This window comes from Xiphophorus couchianus, chromosome 23 (assembly GCF_001444195.1).
Source record: "Xiphophorus couchianus chromosome 23, X_couchianus-1.0, whole genome shotgun sequence".
Taxonomy (NCBI): Eukaryota; Metazoa; Chordata; class Actinopteri; order Cyprinodontiformes; family Poeciliidae; genus Xiphophorus; species Xiphophorus couchianus.
Window position 1 is genome coordinate 13,973,796 of NC_040250.1, and position 18,508 is coordinate 13,992,303.

Here is an 18,508-nt window from a genome sequence, read left to right on the forward strand (position 1 = left end):
TAACTCTTGTGATGTGGCACATCTACATAATATATATCCAAACCATGGATGTAAAGAAATAAATAATTGAATAAAAATAAGATGTCAAGGATTATCCACCTATAGCTGCATTTCTAATTAAGGTCTTGATGTGAACCAGGTTGACAGCTTTGGTGACAAATGACTTAATGAGCTACACAGGGAGTCCTAATTATTCTGCAATTAGAAATGTAATTACGAGTTACTTCAACAGCCTGCTTGCTAGCTGGCTAGCTATGTGAGGAAGCAGATGTAGCGTGAGTATCACACTTCACTGCCAGCTAATCTGCTACACATGGAAAGGTAGACAAGGCTCCAATCACAGGCCGCCACTAAAAATAAGTCTAATGAACTGGATGGAGGAGACCTGCTCAGGCTCGTCTTCCCTCAAGAAAAATCAAAGCTGTCTGTAAGATGGTATGGAGCCAGTATATTCTGTATGTTATCTAATATTTGTGGATGGATTTACCAGGCTGTGAAGAAGAAAGTTATGGCTATAAAAATGCATAGCTCATTTCTAAGCAAATACTATTACAGTCTGTTGAACTTTATGTCTAGTTTTATTATTTTTACTCCATTGTAGTATATTATTTTTGTTTTTTTCCTCTATGTTGTAGGTTACTACTGTTACTTTTACCTCAGCGTCTCAGTTTCTCATGTTCAGCTGTTTTCAACCTGCTGATTTACTTCTTTGTGTGACATTCAGTAATAAAAGTCTGTAGTATAAATAGTCCTTGGTTCATTTACTCTATGTTAGATCTTCTGTTGTCCTTGTGCTCTTTCTTTTGTTTGCTCTGTTTATTAAATTATCCTTTTCAACGTGCTACTACTTTCCTTGTCTCTGAATTTGTATCCCCAACAACATCAAAACATAATAAATGCACCCACCCACACACACCCACACACACACAAAAGAGACATTTAAATGCTTAATGCTGATCTAACATTGGTGTCAAAGAGTTCACATTGAGTGAACTAAATGAGGAAAACAAGGGCTCCCCCCTGATACCCGCAGACTTTGTCCTTTATTGAAAGAAGGGTGTAAAATCTTTATAATTTTAAAGTTTAAAACTCCAGAGCCCGATAATGTATGGTAAGGTGCTAAAAATGTGTGCGGAGCAATTATGCTCAGCACAACAACAGAGGGTTTCTGAGGTATGAAAAAAGTCAATTATTGCTCTAATTTCAAATACTATAAGCCCTGCATCACTAAATGAGCATAAGCCCTCTCCTTTAACATCTCTAGAGATGAAGTCATTTGAAAAGCCCATTAGGAAAGATATTCTGCTGCAAGTCGAAACGCTTATTGATCTGCTGCAATTTGCATACCGGCCTTGTATTACCGTTGTAGATGCTATGGTCACTTTATTAATTTTCCTCCTATTTATTGACTTTTCTTCAGCTTTTAATACTACACAGTCACATCTTTTATCTGGTAAGCTTCTTAACCAATTTAAACTTGTTTTAATTTTGTCGGTAGGCTTTCAACTGATAGATCTCAGTGTGTGAGAGTCAATGGCTGTTTATCCAGTCAGCTAATTTCTTTTGCTGCTTCACCACAGGGATGTTGTCTCTCTCGCCTATTCCTATTCAATATTTTGCATACTAATGACTATCATTGTTCACAGTACAACATTAAATATGATCCAGTTGTTGGAAGTCTTCTTCATGGTGAATCGCCTGTTCTGGATGAGTTTGTTTCATGGAGTCATAAGTCATTTGTAAAGACCAACACACTGAAAACTAAGGACATGGTAAATGACTTTATGAAGTCAGTGCCCCATGATGCAATGACAGTAGTAAATGGTGCTGTCGTTGAACAGGTGGATAATCATTAGTAGGATCTTAGAAATGAGTGAATACAACACAAACAATAGAGAAAAACTAGGGAATACCTTCAGGAATTCCATGAAATATTTCTTTTTCAAAAGAAAACCAAGCTCTTTCAGCAAAAGCAGAACCAGATAATTGAATTCTGTAGCACAGGATCACAAAGGTCACATACCTCTTAAATATTTAACCCCTATATAAACCAAATGGGACTTCCGTCTGTCTGCAGACTGAGTTTATGTTTCAGCAGCAGCGCAGTCCGTTGCACAACAGTTTCCTTGTAGCTGCATTAGGATTGTTGTAGGGGGCATAAATAAAGGGCATCATTGCTGCAGGGTTGGACTCGTCCTCACAGCCCCATCATTTTGGTAATAACCAGTCATCAAATATCTACAAAAGCTAAAATCATCCTTCTGGTCCACTCTGGCGTTTGCCAGCCAGCAGCAGTTATAGCTGCAGCTGTGTCACAAGATGCCAAACTAATTCACTTTTTTTTTATTCTCTGTGCAAAATCATTCTACTGTCTGCTACACATGTAATAGAGTTAATCTAAATTCCAGCGTCTGCAAGTAAAATATATTTTTAAGCGCAGATCTTATGAGGCTTTTATCAGGCATTTACCTTTTGTAGATACTGTAGCTCCTAATTCATGGTTGAAATGTGTTAATACATTATTTTGCCTGTGTTGTTGAAAACAATCTGTGGTTGAATTTTGCTGCTGCTAGCTGTATAAAAATTCTGTATTCTTGAAAGCATTACCTGCCAGGATACAGGATACTGTTAGACTCTTCAGAAAACAAACTACACACTTCGATCTTTGCTAAGGCCTTGTTTAGAGGATCAAATCAAAAACATCACGTTTCTGAAAATCGTGATACAGCTAGAATATATTTGATTCCTCTGAATAAATTTAATGCATATCAACTGCAAAAAAAGTGAGCATATTGCTTATCAGCTTTGGGTCAATGTCACAGTGTTCCACGCCTGCAGGCACTGTTGGGAATCAGGCCGTATTCGGTGATGGCAGATGACGAACTAAGCGGGTATATTCCCTCTAACTCAACCTCGAGCTTTAGATGACCTGCCAGAGGCCGGCAACCTTGTGGCCTTCAAACGCTGTGCTTTGAACCATTTAAACTCATCAATGGCATCACAGGAGTTATAAGAAATTTGTTTGAGTGAAACGCAGCTTAAACCTCATAAACAGTTTCACATTTAGTCATATTACAGCTCAAATCCTTGCCTTTGTGTGGCAAGGATTTGTAATCAGCCCCTTTTCTCTGATGCCTCTAAAAATGATAGTCACATAATAAGAGGTGGATAGTAACTATTTACATTTACTCAGTTATAATTTTGGTTTTGCTATACTGTACTTTTTAATTTTATTTGAGCAATATTTCTAGAAAGTATCACTACTCACACATAATAAAGGAAAAATACACACACCTATAGTTTAGGTTACAGTGAGATCTCTTGTTTGTTCACAAGCTTTGTTGTTCTAATGCCATTTTCTACCACCAGACTCTTTAAAATTATTTTAAATCACTTTAAAAATATTAAATCAGATGATCTGATCAGTTACTCAGTACTTGAGTAACCTTTTTATGAAATACTTTTTTACTTGTGAATAATTTCTTGAACGATTAGTTTTTACTCTTACTTGAGTAAAAAAATATGTTGAAGTTGTGCAACTCTAGTTGAGTACAGTGTTTGGGTTTTCTACCCATCTCTGCACATAAGTAGTAAATCCAGTCCGTCTGTGTGTAATTAATCTATGTATAACAGATATTCTGTAAATTCCCCAGAGGCTTGTTTGTAGAACAAAAGTGAAAACCGGGATTTAAATGCAAAACACTACGTGAAAAGGAGCACAAGCATAAATACGTCAGCATAAATACATCTACATGGCTAAGCATGGCAGGATCTTGATGGACTTTTCTTTACCAGGAAGGGGAAAAAAATTAATAACTTAAAAATTAGATGCTACTTTGTGTTACTCTATAACACAAAATCACAACAAACTCAGAAACACAGCAAAAGTAGTGATAGTAATGTGACAGGGAAAAAAAGTTGATGCATTGTAGATTTTTAGTCCCAGTGATTAGTATTCTACAGAAATACTTTATAATTTGTCTTGCTTATGATTAAATAAGAAAATAATGCGCTTAGGGAACACTGTTTTTGTTCATAACACTCAACATAAAGGACAAAAGACAAGAAGATTTTTGGGATCAGACTTTTTATTGGACTCAAATTCACATAAATAACATTGGTTCATATATATTTTGTACATTATACAACTTTATATAATATATATTTCCCCCTCTGATTTACATTCCTCTCTGGCTAAAAGTATTTCAGTTATATCTATGGAAACAGAAAGCATTGCATGAAGGCAAAGCCACTCTGTTTGTGCTGCTTTTTAAGGTCCCAGTGCCATGAAGGAGAGGAGCACTTTTCTTTTCCGTTGTATAAAAGAAAAAACAAAAAAAGTCCCAAAGCTACTGAAAAGGAAAGCAAAAAGAAGAATCTATTGCATTGTCTCTAGGGTATAAACACGGCACTACGAGGAGTGGGAAGCTATTGAAAGTCATTCACCGAAAATATATTTTACTGTACTGACTTGTGACACAAAAAAGAAGCACTGCAAACAATCTGATATGCACGGCGATGGCAACTTTGTGTAGTTGTCTCGTTTCTTTTTTCCTTAAAAACAAAAAAGCAATAAACAAAGATTGAATGTTTGTTTTGACAGGAAAAGTTTTCTGAACCTTCAACAAGGTCACATATTCATGCAGTAACCTGGCCAAGTACACACACTGAGCTCGTCCTCCCAAATCAATGCGCGGTCAAGTCTGTGACGGACATTATTCCACAAGACTGATGGATATTTGAAAATCAAAAGAAACTTAGCAGAAGCCTGACAGATTTCCCACTCTGCTGCATCTTAAGTGGGTCATCTCTAACCATCAAGGCCTTCTTTAAATGATCGCTGATCCGGTGCAATTCTGACAACTCTTGCACAGCTGATAGGTAAACTGCTGGATGTTTGTGGTTCCATAAAATCAACAAAAAACCTTTTTAATACATGAGATGGGAAAACATTTAAACCAATGTTTTCTTGCCTCACAGACGTTCGGACACAATGACATCAAAAGTTGTCAGAATAGAAAATGGCAAATGAGAGTCAATGCAAAATTCTCAGATGGTGTGATCAGTTTTAAAAGACTACTTACATATAGATATTTTTTCATTTACCCAACATCCAGTGTCAGTTTTTTGTCAGCTTTTTTCTCTGTGCAACCTCTTTAATCTGCCTAAACTACAGTATAATACACATTGATTGTCTGGGTCAGCACTGCTACCTGAATGTCAAACCAGAAAAAACACACACTAAGCCTTGAAACCTAACAAAAAACCCCCAACAACTTATGAACACCTCGAGCTATAACTAAATGTGAATAGCGAAGAATAACTGGAGTTAATCTGCTGTATGATGAACAATGAAACTATATGTAGTGAACTTCCCAGTGAGCTCCTGTGATCTGATAATGCTGCATGCACTGTTTGTGACATGGAGCATTATGTGGTGTTAAAATGTGCACATATGTGGAGGAAAACACAGTCATGCCGTGACACTGCAACAAATAGCAAGTGTTAACCCTCTTCAGCCCTGAAAATTTAATATCAGAGTAAAAAAAAAGTTGTTAATTTATCACCATTTAGATAAAAATCACATCCCTTTTCCAAAGAAAGCTAACTTTACTGTATGCTGTTTCAAAGTGCAATGAGGAATTAAAGATCTTTTCATTGTTATATTTTGCTCTGGGCAACAATAAGAGTTGCCTGAAAAGTTGTCAGCATTTTGCTGCACCACACTCATTTTAATGGTAAACATAATTTAACACAGTGTTTTCTTTCACTTATCCTCCCCACTGTAACCTGCCACTCACTTCTAGCTCTACTTTACAACACAGAGGGCAAATGATGTCAAGTTCAAAAAGTGCATAATGAATATTTTGTAACGTTAAAATAAAGTTAAACCATCTTCCTTTCTATAAATACTACTTTTGCTTTCTTGTGTCCAATAAGTCTCTTATCTTACAAACAGAGTAGTCACATGATGCAAATCTGCTCCCTGTGATGTTGTAGAAACAAAATCTGGGAGCAACGTTAAAGCTTCCTGGAACCTGGAAGTTTGGACCCACTCACACAAACAGGGCTGATGGGATAAATCTAGGAGGAAGAACGAGGAGAAGGCTTTAGGAAAGCTAAGTTACAGCTACCAAGGACACAGAAAACAAGTATTTACAAGTAAATTGCAATCACTTATTCAAATCAGTGTTATAAATTGGCATCCAAATTTAAAACAAACAAAATATTTAATCTTTTTGCAGTTTTGGACTAAGGTGTGGAAGAATATGCTTATTTTCTGGAAGCTGTACTATACAGGTGTGTCTCAGTGAATTATAACATCAGTGTAGTAATTGATGTTGGGAAATTTATTCCAGTAATTTAAATAAAAAAAAAAAAAAAGAAATTTCAAAGTGACATTTTTTAAAAGAAAATCTGAAATCATAAGTTAAGTTTTACTGAGGTCATCTCTAAAGCTCCACAGTGATGATTTGGTGGCTTTGAAATCCATACGACTTTCTTTCTGTTGGCTTTAGGTTTAGAGGAAGATGATAAATATCAGGCCCAACAACACAGATGAGCTGAGTTCAAATATGTATTATTATACATTTCTCCTCAGGAGGCCAAAAATCTATATTTATAAAAGATATTAAAGATTATGCTCCCATTATCCATAGTCATGAGAGAAAATGGGCAGAATGAGAATGGGGAAGAAATCTGCAGCCTTCATGTGTACAGCATCAATTTCATGCCACTCATTGCTCCAGGAGGAGGAGGCAGACATTTATGTTTCTAGAATCATTTTAAGTTTTTAAAGAGTGGTGTTATAATTTACTAAGATGCACCTGTTGGTGGTATGCCGATGTATTTGCTCCTGTTGCACGAAAAATTTCACAATTTAAAAATAAGACTTTTCATGATTAAGTTAATGAGACTTAATCCCGCTAGTTCTATCTTGAAACTTTAAACTTGAACGATTTTCACCTTGATCTCCTGCCTAGGGGGTCAAAGGAAGAAAAAGAAATAAAAACAAAAGGGCCTAAAATGGTTCTGAAAACCAGGAATCCCGTCCTGCTCAAGCTGCCTTTGACAGTGACTGCAGGGCATTTGATGAACTTAACACACATTGATCTTTTCAGTCAAACAGACCTTTCCTGTAAGCTAGATGAATATGCAAAACACAGAGTGGCTACAAACTAACAGGAGTAACATTTTTCCAATGCTTTCAGACAGTCACCCATTCCTTCTTGAGGATCAGAGCAAAGCTCAGTCAAGCCGTCAGTGTCTGTCAGGTCCTAATCCACTCTTCTGTCGCAAGCTTAGTCAGTGGCAGGTTTTCATCCCCGTCAAGTACGGCGATTCCTGTCGACACAGACCCATTTGCTGCTGCTGCTGCTCTTGGAGATCTGTAGCCACCCCATCGACAAAATCTGGGACAGGTAGTCCTGAGAGAATCATGACTGACTTGTTCCAGATCATAAAAGTGGGTACAACAGGCAGGAGGAAGGAGATTTCGAAAGTATGAATGTGCTGGGAATTCATGGCGTCGTAGAAGGACAGCGAATTGTTGTCGTAGTCCAGGAGGACACCGAGCCGCCGCAGCTGCAGGCTCGCCTCCACCAGCATCTCCTTACCGTCGTGCCGCACCATGAAGTTGTTGTTGCAGCGCGAGAACACCCACGAGGACGAGTTCTTGCCGCTCCACTCATTTTTCGGAGCTGATTTGTAAGCAACGCCGATGGCATACCTGGAAGAAAGAAAGTTTTTTTATTTTTTATTTTAAAACAGATTAGAATTAAGTGGTTTCCCTTTACTGACTTAACTTGCACTTAATCTCAGGAAATAGAACACAGGGAAGACTCTTCATTGAGACCTTTCCTTCACAGCCAATTAGTGAGAGATGCATATAGTTACAAGAGCATGCACTCTCTCTGTAAGGCTCTGCTTGTGAGTGAGGAGTTTGCATAACAGACTAGATTTAAACTCCCCAAAGATGCCTGAGTTTACTGAGCCTACTTGCAGGCTTATATAACGCTCTCGTGCCAGAGCGTGTCTCTCACCATGTGGATGCTCCCAGCAGCACCTCCCAGTAGTGGCAACCGCTGTCAATGAAGACGTTCCCGGCAGCTCCATACGAGCCGGTGCCGCTGAACCGTTCTGGCGTGTGGCTCTTCTTCAGCGAGCTCTCGTCCTTCTCCATGGTCAGGCAGTCATTGGACAGGCGAAGCTTCTTGTGGGCGGTCTTCGGGTCTAACTTGAATGGCTGACCTGGAGAGACAGAGACGCTGCTCACTGAAAGGGTTGTTACAGAACAAGAACAAGACGACGCAGACTATTTCAGCAAAAATAAGTAAAAATTGTTTATTAAATTGTCAGGATTGTGACAATATGTGGCAAAAGATGTGAATAAATTTTTTTTGCCACATCTTTTTAGATTAGCTTTTGTATTTTTATGTTTATTTATTCCTTCTATTTTCACTGTATTTGCAAATGTATATTGACTTCAACTTATATTTTTTAATCTGGTTTACAGATTTTACAAACCAATGAAGACAAGTTGCTTAAGGTTTGCAAGAAAAAACAAAACAAACAAAAAAAACCAATTTGGATTTTAATAAATAAGAAAATCCATACCTAAGGTGGGACAATAAATGCATGCAATTTCCATTAAAGTTCTAATACATATTTTGAAATTATAAATAATATTCATAATGTTTCAGTGCAAATTTATTTGAACATTAATTGCCCTTTGATTTTAATTTGGTTTTCGAAATTTTATTTGATGTCTCCAATAAACTTAATCCAAAATATTACTATATAGTGCCTTCTTTGCAAAAGCATCAACATAACTGGAAGCAACAACACATTTTATTTGGGACTATCAGAGTTAGTACAATGTTCAGACTTTTTTAAAAGAAATATTAGAAAGTCGTGAATCATTGCCCTTCCACTTTATAAATATGCATTACTTTGCTCTGGACAATCACATAAAATCCCAATAAAATACACTGACATTTTGTCATTGTAAATAAAAATAAAATATGTTGACTGTTAATGGTACAAAAAAGCACCGTCAGCTATTGAAATTATTTGATGCCATTGCACTATTGAAAAAGCAACTTTAATGACTGACAGAAGCACAATGTCATCAGATATATCCAGTGCCTCGTCCCAGAGGAGGACATTTCTCGTTTTCTTGACCATTTCCGTCAGCTGCACTGTATCAGTGGCACTTGGGATAGGTGGAAACAACCAGACATCCTTCCTGTCCATTTTCTTTGTTACAAGGGAGATTTCCAAATGCTTTAAAAGGAGCAAGAGAGGAGTCGACAGAGCTTCTCTGAGGAATCCAGAGGTCTTCAAACAGAACCAGAACAGGAAGCTTAGAAAAAGCTTTGAAGGATCTTAAATACAACATGAACTGTGCACCTAGACACAGGCTTTTAGTTATGAAGGAACTCAAAGGAAATGCAATATTTAGCCATATAGGAAAACAGACAAGAAAAAAAGTAATGTTGGGCCACTGGGTTAAATATTAGTCTACAGATTAGTACAGCATGATCAAAATTTCCTGAGAAAGCATGTATGAGAGAATTTTAAGCAAATAATACATCTACAAAATGTATTTATGCTGTACAACTCCATCTGTTTATACACTGACAATGCTAAAATTGTGTACATTTCTCAGATGTTGATAATAGACGTTTTTAGGCACTTATGAATTGTTTGTGCTCTTTATATTTTAGCTAGTTTTGGTCATTCTGTCCCTTCGGCATTTCACAACTGCATAATTTTGTACTTTTTTGGATTCATAATAGTGAATCCAAAATGCTGGATGCTTCATATGAAACATGCATTAGTTGCTATCTCTTTTGACAATCAATAATTCAAAGTAATATACTGTTATCTATTGGAGATTTGGCTCCACTAAATAATAATAGACAGAATCCTGTAAATTTGTGAACTGGCAAAAAGAGAGTTTAACCTACACTTGACTGAGACCAAAGCGAAATTGTTTTGAAGCCCATGTGTTTCAAAGTAGTAGTAGTTACTAGTTAACAGTAGTAATAGCAGTGGTTAACTATTCAGAAATTACTTTTCTGATCCCTTTAACACAATAATGCATCAAACTCCTTCAGCTCTTATACTTTAATTATTTTGTGTCTGCTCTTTTAAGTACCAGGTCGCCCAAGATTGTAGAGTTCAAAAGGACCAGAAAGAGAAAGAGCCATGAACCAAAATAGAAACAAGAAGAGGAATTTAAGTTCGAGCAGCAGCGCCAGCAGCAGAAGTGAATAAACAAAAAGTAGGGTGAGAAGTGCTTGCAGAGAACTCACAGGGAGAAACAGAAGGGGAGACTGTTTGAATTACAAGGGCGAGAGAGTCGAAACTTCAAAGGCCCGCGCTGCCTTTGGTGAAAACATTTCATAACAGTGAAGGAAGTCACCCGGCATCTCCCTCTGTTCCTCCAATCACACAGACTTGGAAATTAGCTGAAGGAAATGGCCTTTACTTCCACCGCAGTTGGTAGGAACTGCTGCAATTCAGTGGAAACGCTTCTATCCGCCTGTAAGTATTCAGTTTGCAATGACACCAGTAATTTGGGTGTAATGGGTGGAAAAATTGAGGGGGGCAAACTAGGTGAGTGGCAGAGAAAAGGAGACTAAAGAGTGAGGGAGAGAGAGGAAGCTGAGGGGATAATAGGAGTCTGTAGAAACGATAGAGGAGCCCCACTGAGCTACCACTCGGTGTCCATGTCAGTGTGTGTATGTGGCTTCATCTCAGTCAGTCACATCCCTACCAGACCTGACATTTAACTCTGACACCTCTCGTCTCATCTCTCAGAGTCTCCCATGGCTTAATGAGCAACACAATGAGGACCCCGACTCCTCCTCTCCTCTCACTATCTGCCCTTCCTTCCTTCTCTCTCTCGCTCTCTCTCCAATTCTTTCCTTCTCATCCTTTCTATCCTCTCACCACTCTCAGACACTCTTCTCCAATAATCTGCGTGGTGAGTGTGTGTCACCGAGTGTGCATATGAGACGATGAGGCCAATGTGCTGCTGGCACCCAATTACATTAATGCGCTCTCTTCTTTGAACTGCTTATCGCTGCCAGCGCAGCCATTTCCAAACACTGGGGCTCTGTCATGCCTTTCCAGGGTATGACTCCTGAGAGCTCAGGCTGGCCCTGAGGTTGGGTAAGGGGAGACGCACATGACATTAGAGGACAAGCAGACAGACGCATGCACACAACATCAACTATGTGCAAAAGCATGTATACAGTATAGCAAATTCCCAAGAGGAAATGTTAGGAACCAGCCTGATTCTTGAAATACAACTCCAGTAAAAAACTGTGAAGGTTTTTTTTTTATCTATGTCTCAAACTGGATAACGCCACATTTCCACTTGGTAAACTAATTTCAGATTTAGATTATATTTCACCATAATCTAATTTTAAAACATGGAGCCTTGGCGAAAATTCAAACTGGGAGACTCGACCAGCTTCACCACATCATCTAATCACTACGCCCGACCGCAGCCAATCCGGACCGGAGCTTCACGCCGCTCCAGCCAATCGTCGTCCAAAGACACCTTCAAAAGTCCAAGCTACCCTGGGGTCTTCCTGGGCTCGTCAGCCGTGCTTCGACCCACCTCCTCCCCTTCTCCACCTTCACCATGAGGGTCGTCCTCCAGGATCCCTTGTGCTCTTCCTCTCCAAGCTCCGCTCCACCACCAGTTTCGGTCCCGGGGGGGAAGACTATCCCGAGCTCGCCGAGCAGACCGCCTGCTCACGGCGATCCTCGGCTCACGGTCTTCTGCCGGGTCCGAGCGCCAAAGAAATTGTACCATTAAATCTTTTTAACTGCTATTTTCTTCTCTGAGTGAGTCTCTCCAGATTGAAATGTAGAATTGAACGTGGACACTTGCATCCAGCAGTGAACAGAACAAAAACATGGATATTTAGTTAATTAAATGTCCTCCTGTATTTTCACATTGTAAGAGCATTAAAAATTTTAATAAAAGCTTTGGCTTTTGTGTTACTTGGTATTGACAAGAAACTATGATTAAAAAAACCAAAAACCAAAAAAGATTTCACTTTGTAATTTTTGCATGCCCACAAATTCTCTTCTCATTGGTGCTGAAAAAGAAAGCAGTCAAGTGTGGAAACATTTTTCCTCCCTAAACTCAATTCCTCTGTCCCATCCCTGGCAGCAATAGGCTTCTTTCACATACAAATGATAATAAGTTGCACTTTGGGTTTGAACAAGGAAGTGGAGAAAAAAACGCAGAAGCAAAATGCACAAAGAGTGCAAAGATGTTGATGTTAAAAACGTCTTGTGGTACTAACTGATGTCATCGCAAACTGACTGGTCGCAATCTGTCTTTAATCTTGCGTCAAAAGCTCCCAATGCTGAGACACGGCCAGATTCTCCTCTGTGGCGGCCTTTGTTGACATGTAACATATTGTCTCTGATTTGAAGCACCCAGATGGTATCAGAGTGTTGTGACAAATATAAAGTTATCTTAAGCCCTGAGAAGGCTCAGGGCTGCATGTTCAACAATCTGAGTCTCTCAGCTCCGCTAACAAGCACCACTGAAGTTCCCACTGCTTCTTATGAGAAAACAGACTGAAACTTCACTTATTATCTCAAAAGGTTAATTAGATTATTTGCCATTCATTCCCTTCCTACTTACATTTCATACCTGTAATCATACCAAATAAAACAGAATCTGGTTTTTATTTTTGTCTGTGTCTGTTTTATTGTATGTGTTTCTGTTTTAAAGGTCTTGTTTTTCTTTACATTATTTTGGGTGCATAACGTGCTAATTATGCTCCTATATAATTATAAAAAGGCTAAAATCTTATATGATTTAATTATGTTCAATTAAAAAAAACAACTTTATTTCATATCCCATTTCCAATCATTTTTGATTCACATATCTGTACGCAGCTTGTTGTTTGCAAGTTTATGTAATGAACTTGCAAATTGCAAGGATAGGAAATTACTTGAACTCCAACTTGTTCCATCGTCATCCAGTCTTGAAAAATGATCATATTAAGTGCTAGACTTTTCCAGACTGTATAGGAACCTTGTTTCTTTTGCTTTGAGCTGAGTGTTTGACTTGTTGCAATAAATGTGTATTTCTATGATTCTGACTGCTTCTTATGTCACTGGGGCGCCTCATATTTGAAGAGCTGCCATGAAATGAACAGATCCAAACTCACAGGGAGGATGCTAGTGTTTGCAAGCAGCACCCGGAGAACATGCCGAATGTGATTTCCTCTGGTGTGCTACACGGCTGGAGGCACAAAGAAGGCATGTGAGGATGATATACAGCATATTAGAGAGAAGACTAGTACAAACTCAGTGGATGTTCAAAAAAAATGTGATTCCAAACCCCTTTCAAATACTCTTTTTACTGTAAACAACACACACATATTTCCTCCGTAGAAAGCGAATTAGTGCTGATAGCAACACAAGCAAATCAATCATCCTGCTGCACAGCTTTTGCTCAGAGTTTGGAACAAAAACAATAAAGATTAGATGGGAATTTGGAACAGCATATTCTACAATCTGGACATTTGTTCATGCACTATCATTAGTCTGTTTCCACTTTTCAGTAATACAGCAGTAATTAGAAGTATATCTGGCTGTCTGCAGAGGTGATAACAACTCTGTTATACTGTCTTGGAGCCCTGCATTGTTGAAGACTCAGAAATCCTAAATGGAAACTTGTCAAACTCACAAAAAAAAGAAGCCACATCGACGGCAAGGAAGAGATATGAGCTGAAAGGGGCCACAGCTGAAGAAACGCGTTTGGGCTGTAATTCCATTCCAGGCTCATTCTGCTGGGAACATGCTGGAAATCTTGCAGTGGGACATCCTGTTAGTAACTGACTATTTCATTTCCTTGCATTTTTGCTAAGGGTTAGGTTAAGCTGCAACTAACAAGGCCGAGATTGAAAAAACGATCAATTTTACTGCATAACTAAACAATCGCTGCAGTAGAAACAGCCGCAGGAGGAATTCGGAACGTTCTCTTGACACGTGCAAACTCACACCGGTTCCTGAATCCCTGTTGAACTCACAAATCCATTCATGTAATTAAAATGCATGGCTGCCTGCCAGTTGTCTTCTGACTACCTAATTCATATGTAACGTGGTATGTAATCCAGAGGTGCTCCAGATGAAACACAGCTGCACTCTAGTGAGATTGTAAATTAATCAGCTATAGAACAAGGTACAGGATGGGTGTGATTAGAAAACTTCCAGGGGATCTGAGTTTATCTATCACATTTTCTCACCTTTCACTGCTAAATCATGTATTTCTCTGTCTGATAGAAAAGAAAACCCACTGAGAAGCGTCAAGCGAAGACAGCTGTCCATCGTTATTATGTTCTTCTTCAGCTGCACCCTGTAACGGTCTCGGAAGGTGTTGTTAGGGAGGACTGCTAGAAAAAAAATTAGAAAGACTTTTGATAAAGCCTGATAGAAAAACGTAAAAAAACTGAGGTGACTGTTACGTTTCTCGGTGGTTTAAGGACTTGAAAAGCATTCCTAATTAACATCCAGCTTCTCTTTATAAGATGACTGGCCTTTTCTGAAGTGTACATTGTCAGCCTTCACACCTAAAGGAAATGTCACCTGACAAGTGAATGAAAGTTACAGCTTTAAGTTAGGAAATGTGAAAAGCTTATCAAGGTTCATTCAGTATAAAAAAATACCGCTAATGTCCTGACCAATCAGCGTTGTACTGAACAGGAAATGGAAATGTGTCTCGGTTCCTAGACTTTTCCATTTTTATTATTATTATTATGGCTGCCTCTATATGTGAAGGGCACAGTATATATCCAGCTAATAAGGGAAAGGATTTTCAGCGAAAGCTGTGTATATATACTAGCTCTTGATATAATTAATTACTGAGACAGATAGTGAAGTAAAAAGCACAGGCAAACCGCAAATTAATAAAAGCCATTTTGAATAATGTGGGTTGTTTTCTCAGCCGCTGCCTTAATATGCTCTGACCGAATTCATTTACAAGTTTAATTCAATTTCATGCTTATGAGCGCAAAAAATATGGTGCTTTAATACCAAACTTATGATTGTTATCATATTGGCTTTTGCTATTTTTTTTTAAAAGAAAGAGCGGTGGCACATGTTCCTTCTCTAATCTTACATACATTGAATGGATTTTTCTACATTTATTCGAACAAATTGAAATCAAAGCTGATGGAGTGAAACATGTAAAACATGGCATAAACAGTAAACAAATTATTTTAATCGTTATTTTGATAACATTACTATTTGCTTAAGTACACCCTTTTACTTTTTTGTAAATTCCTGGATTTTGTAAATGGCTAAAAAGCAGCGCAATGATGGTCCTGAACTCTCCAAACCCACATCTGTGTAAAAAGCTATTTGCTGTCTTTTATTCACTCAACGCTCTCTTTTTCTCACTTTTTTATCCACTTTCATACTCCCTCTTTCAGTCTCTTTATAGCTCTCTCAGCTCATTTCTAAAGACAGTGATGTAGAAAACTGGTCACGGTTCACTCTGAGGTAAATGCAGGAGTGCAGGCGCGCTGATAAAAGGTCACACGCTACCACACATGCATGTGTGGACCCTCGTCTCTACCACATTCTTATTCATCATGCGTTATTCATGTGTTTTTCAGGAAAACTGAGAGTTACTTTACATGTTGACCGTGAGCACCTAGCAGCTCACTGATACTTCCTCTAAAGGACGGCATTAGAGCCATTGCTCACTTTCAGCCTCTCAGAGTCCAACGAGTGGCTGCTGTGACTGACCCAAAAAGCTGCAGAGCACACCCAGACATGATTGTAAATGTTTCAATCAGTCACTGAATCCCACGTGATGGGATGTAAAGCCCCCAGAGGATTTTCAAAACAAAAAAACAACAGAACCTCTCAGTTGGAACCAGTCCCGTCCTTTTCCTTTTTATAAAATGCAGCACATAAAGCGCTGAAACCTAATTCCAATGTTTGATTTTTCTACAGTACATTCCTTGTTCTTGATTTAAATGCTAAGCTGCACATTCTGCTGTTTTCAGACATCACTAGATGTAATTTGTCAGTTTTTATACAGAAGCACCTGCCTTTGTACTCATTCAAAAGACCAGTAAATAAACTCAGGTGTGCAGAATTTTACCGGGTCTCACTTAATGCTCTTGGATTTCATGCGCTTGTCAGGAAGTCTTAAGTTTTGTTGGCTAGTGTTGTGTGCTAATGTAATATTCAGGTAAGAAATGGGATTCAATGACATCAACAGTACTGATTTGAATGCCACCATCTAAAAAATGACTTCAAAAGTGTGAATTGGATAAGTATGCCTTTGTGAATGAGAAGTAAATTTCACGTTAAATCTTCTGCTTCAATTTCCATCATTTCTTTTAACCATAATACATTTTGTTTGACTGTAATTCAAAGGTATAAACCGTTATGTTGATACGATGACCAAAACCTGTTTGGTCCAATGTGCAACTCAAATCTGTATTGTCTGGCAACTTGTCAGTTGAACTGAAAACACTTTAGTAAAATATTTGAGACAAGATGATCAAACTAACCATTTAATTGGTTCTGTGTTTTGAAAAAGAATAGGCTTTTTCTCATCAGTAATTCTGAATTACTGGTGCAAAATTGACAGAAGACAAAAATTAAGATTTGAAAGCGTTGCATACCAAAATACATACTGGTGTCTAACTGGTCAGCCCCCATAATATTTGTCCAGTATATAGTATTTTTTCTTAGACTGAAACAGATCATTCCTGTGCTGTCCTTAATACATGCATACATTTATGAGAAAAATACAGACATAGTTATTATCAAATGTTAAATGTTCAGAACTTGTACTCAACATGCCTTTGTGACCCATTTTAATCGGACAAAAAGCCTCGTCCATTTAAATAGAAATACTCTCTAAAAAAGCATATTTGACACTAAATAAGTACTATTCCTGTTTTTTGGACCATTGCATAGTGTGTTGGAAAAGACACAATGGTGCTAACTTTATGGTAGCGTGATACTTCAGTATGCTGTGTTGATACTTTTACCACATCATTTTAATACACTCTGAGTTGCTGCTCTGAAGAGACAAGACTGGGATGATGCGTGGCTGTTCAGGGTGTAGCAGTGCGTCATGTCACAATATTGTTTGCTTTGCATCTTTTAGCCAAATAATGAAGAGCTTAGGCTGAAGGCTTCCTGAGGCAGCTAATCCTCCCAATCAGGCTATAGGCAAGATGAGAGGAAAGGAACCTGCTATTACAGCAGAGCCTGTGAAGCAGCAAGGTGCGCAAGTGAGATGTTGATGACCTTTGTGACCCGTTTTAATCCAAGCTCAGCTTGGATATGAACAGATGGCTAAAGTTGCTTAATCTGAATACTGTGATAAAATAGGAGAGAGTTGGAAAGAAAACAGAAAAAACATGAGGAGATGGAAACAAACTGTGAAATCTTGAGGATAAAAATATGCATGTTTTTTTTTATTGTTATGTTATTTTGATGGCTTGTCTAAATCATCACAGCTTTGGGAAAAAGCTGCTTGACAATCACAGGCTCATAATCTCGACTCATGTTGGCTGTGGGTGGACAAGCTTTCCCTTCACATCACTGAGTACAAGAAGAAGTATGGAGTGGGAATTATCCATCAGCACTGTGCCATATTAGTACTGGATATTATATAACCATATGTTAAATATTTTCAGTAACTTTGGTGTACTATTGATATATGTTTTGACTATTTTTTTTATCCATTTTTTTGTCACTTGTGTCATTTATTTTCCTTCACTATTAGACTCCTACCAAAAGAATGATTTTTTTTCAACAATTGAGCAAATCTTGCGTTTCTTAAGCAGAACAGAATTTACATTAAATAAAGCATTTATAGAACAAGCACATTTCTCTTGAAAGATATAAAATAAAATAAAAAATTTCTGTTGCAAATATATTTTCTTTTTTATTTTAGGGAGATAAATCCAATCATCAAAAAATGGCTAAAAACCCAAAAGCTACAGTTCTAATTTAGAGAACTTCATGACAGGAAGAACGGTTCCTTACATGTGTTACAAAGGACAAAGACTATTGATTCTAAGAGAATAATATAAAGACCCGAATTAAACTAAAGATTTCACCTGAACACTTCAATATCCTTTGTTTGGATTGATCAAACAGAAATATAAATCTTTGGCCCTTATGAACATGACATGTTTGGAGAAAACCAAACACAAAATGTGTGCACAAACAACTAACACACTGTCAAGCATGGTGTTGGAGGAATGCTAATTTAATCTGGTTTTACAATGATGGCAGCTGCCACCTTGGAATCATTGAGCCGACTAGGTAAACATAGAGCAAACTCAAAGGGTCTAGACGCATTGAGAAAAAAAAACAGATGGTAGAAAGAAATAATATTTTCCACTGCCACAAAAGACCTTGACATTCCCTTTGAGAAACTGAGTTTTCGCTCTGAAACAGGCTTAACTTTCTGCAACTATTACCTTGA

The 18,508-nt window shown here is 38.0% G+C and overlaps 1 protein-coding gene across 5 annotated transcripts in view; it reads right to left on the reverse strand.

Moving 5' to 3' along the window:
- Positions 1 to 4,070: 4,070 nt before the first annotated feature.
- Positions 4,071 to 18,508, reverse strand: part of mid2 (midline 2) — a 154,311-nt gene continuing 139,873 nt past the window's right edge. For all 5 annotated transcript variants that reach the window (XM_028008933.1, XM_028008931.1, XM_028008930.1 and 2 more), the window contains 2 exons: positions 8,043 to 8,250; positions 4,071 to 7,729 (listed from right to left, as the gene is read on the reverse strand). In XM_028008933.1, coding sequence (XP_027864734.1) covers positions 7,306 to 7,729; positions 8,043 to 8,250 — 632 coding nt within the window. In that variant the 3' untranslated portion in view covers positions 4,071 to 7,305. The remainder of the gene's footprint in view (positions 7,730 to 8,042; positions 8,251 to 18,508) is intronic.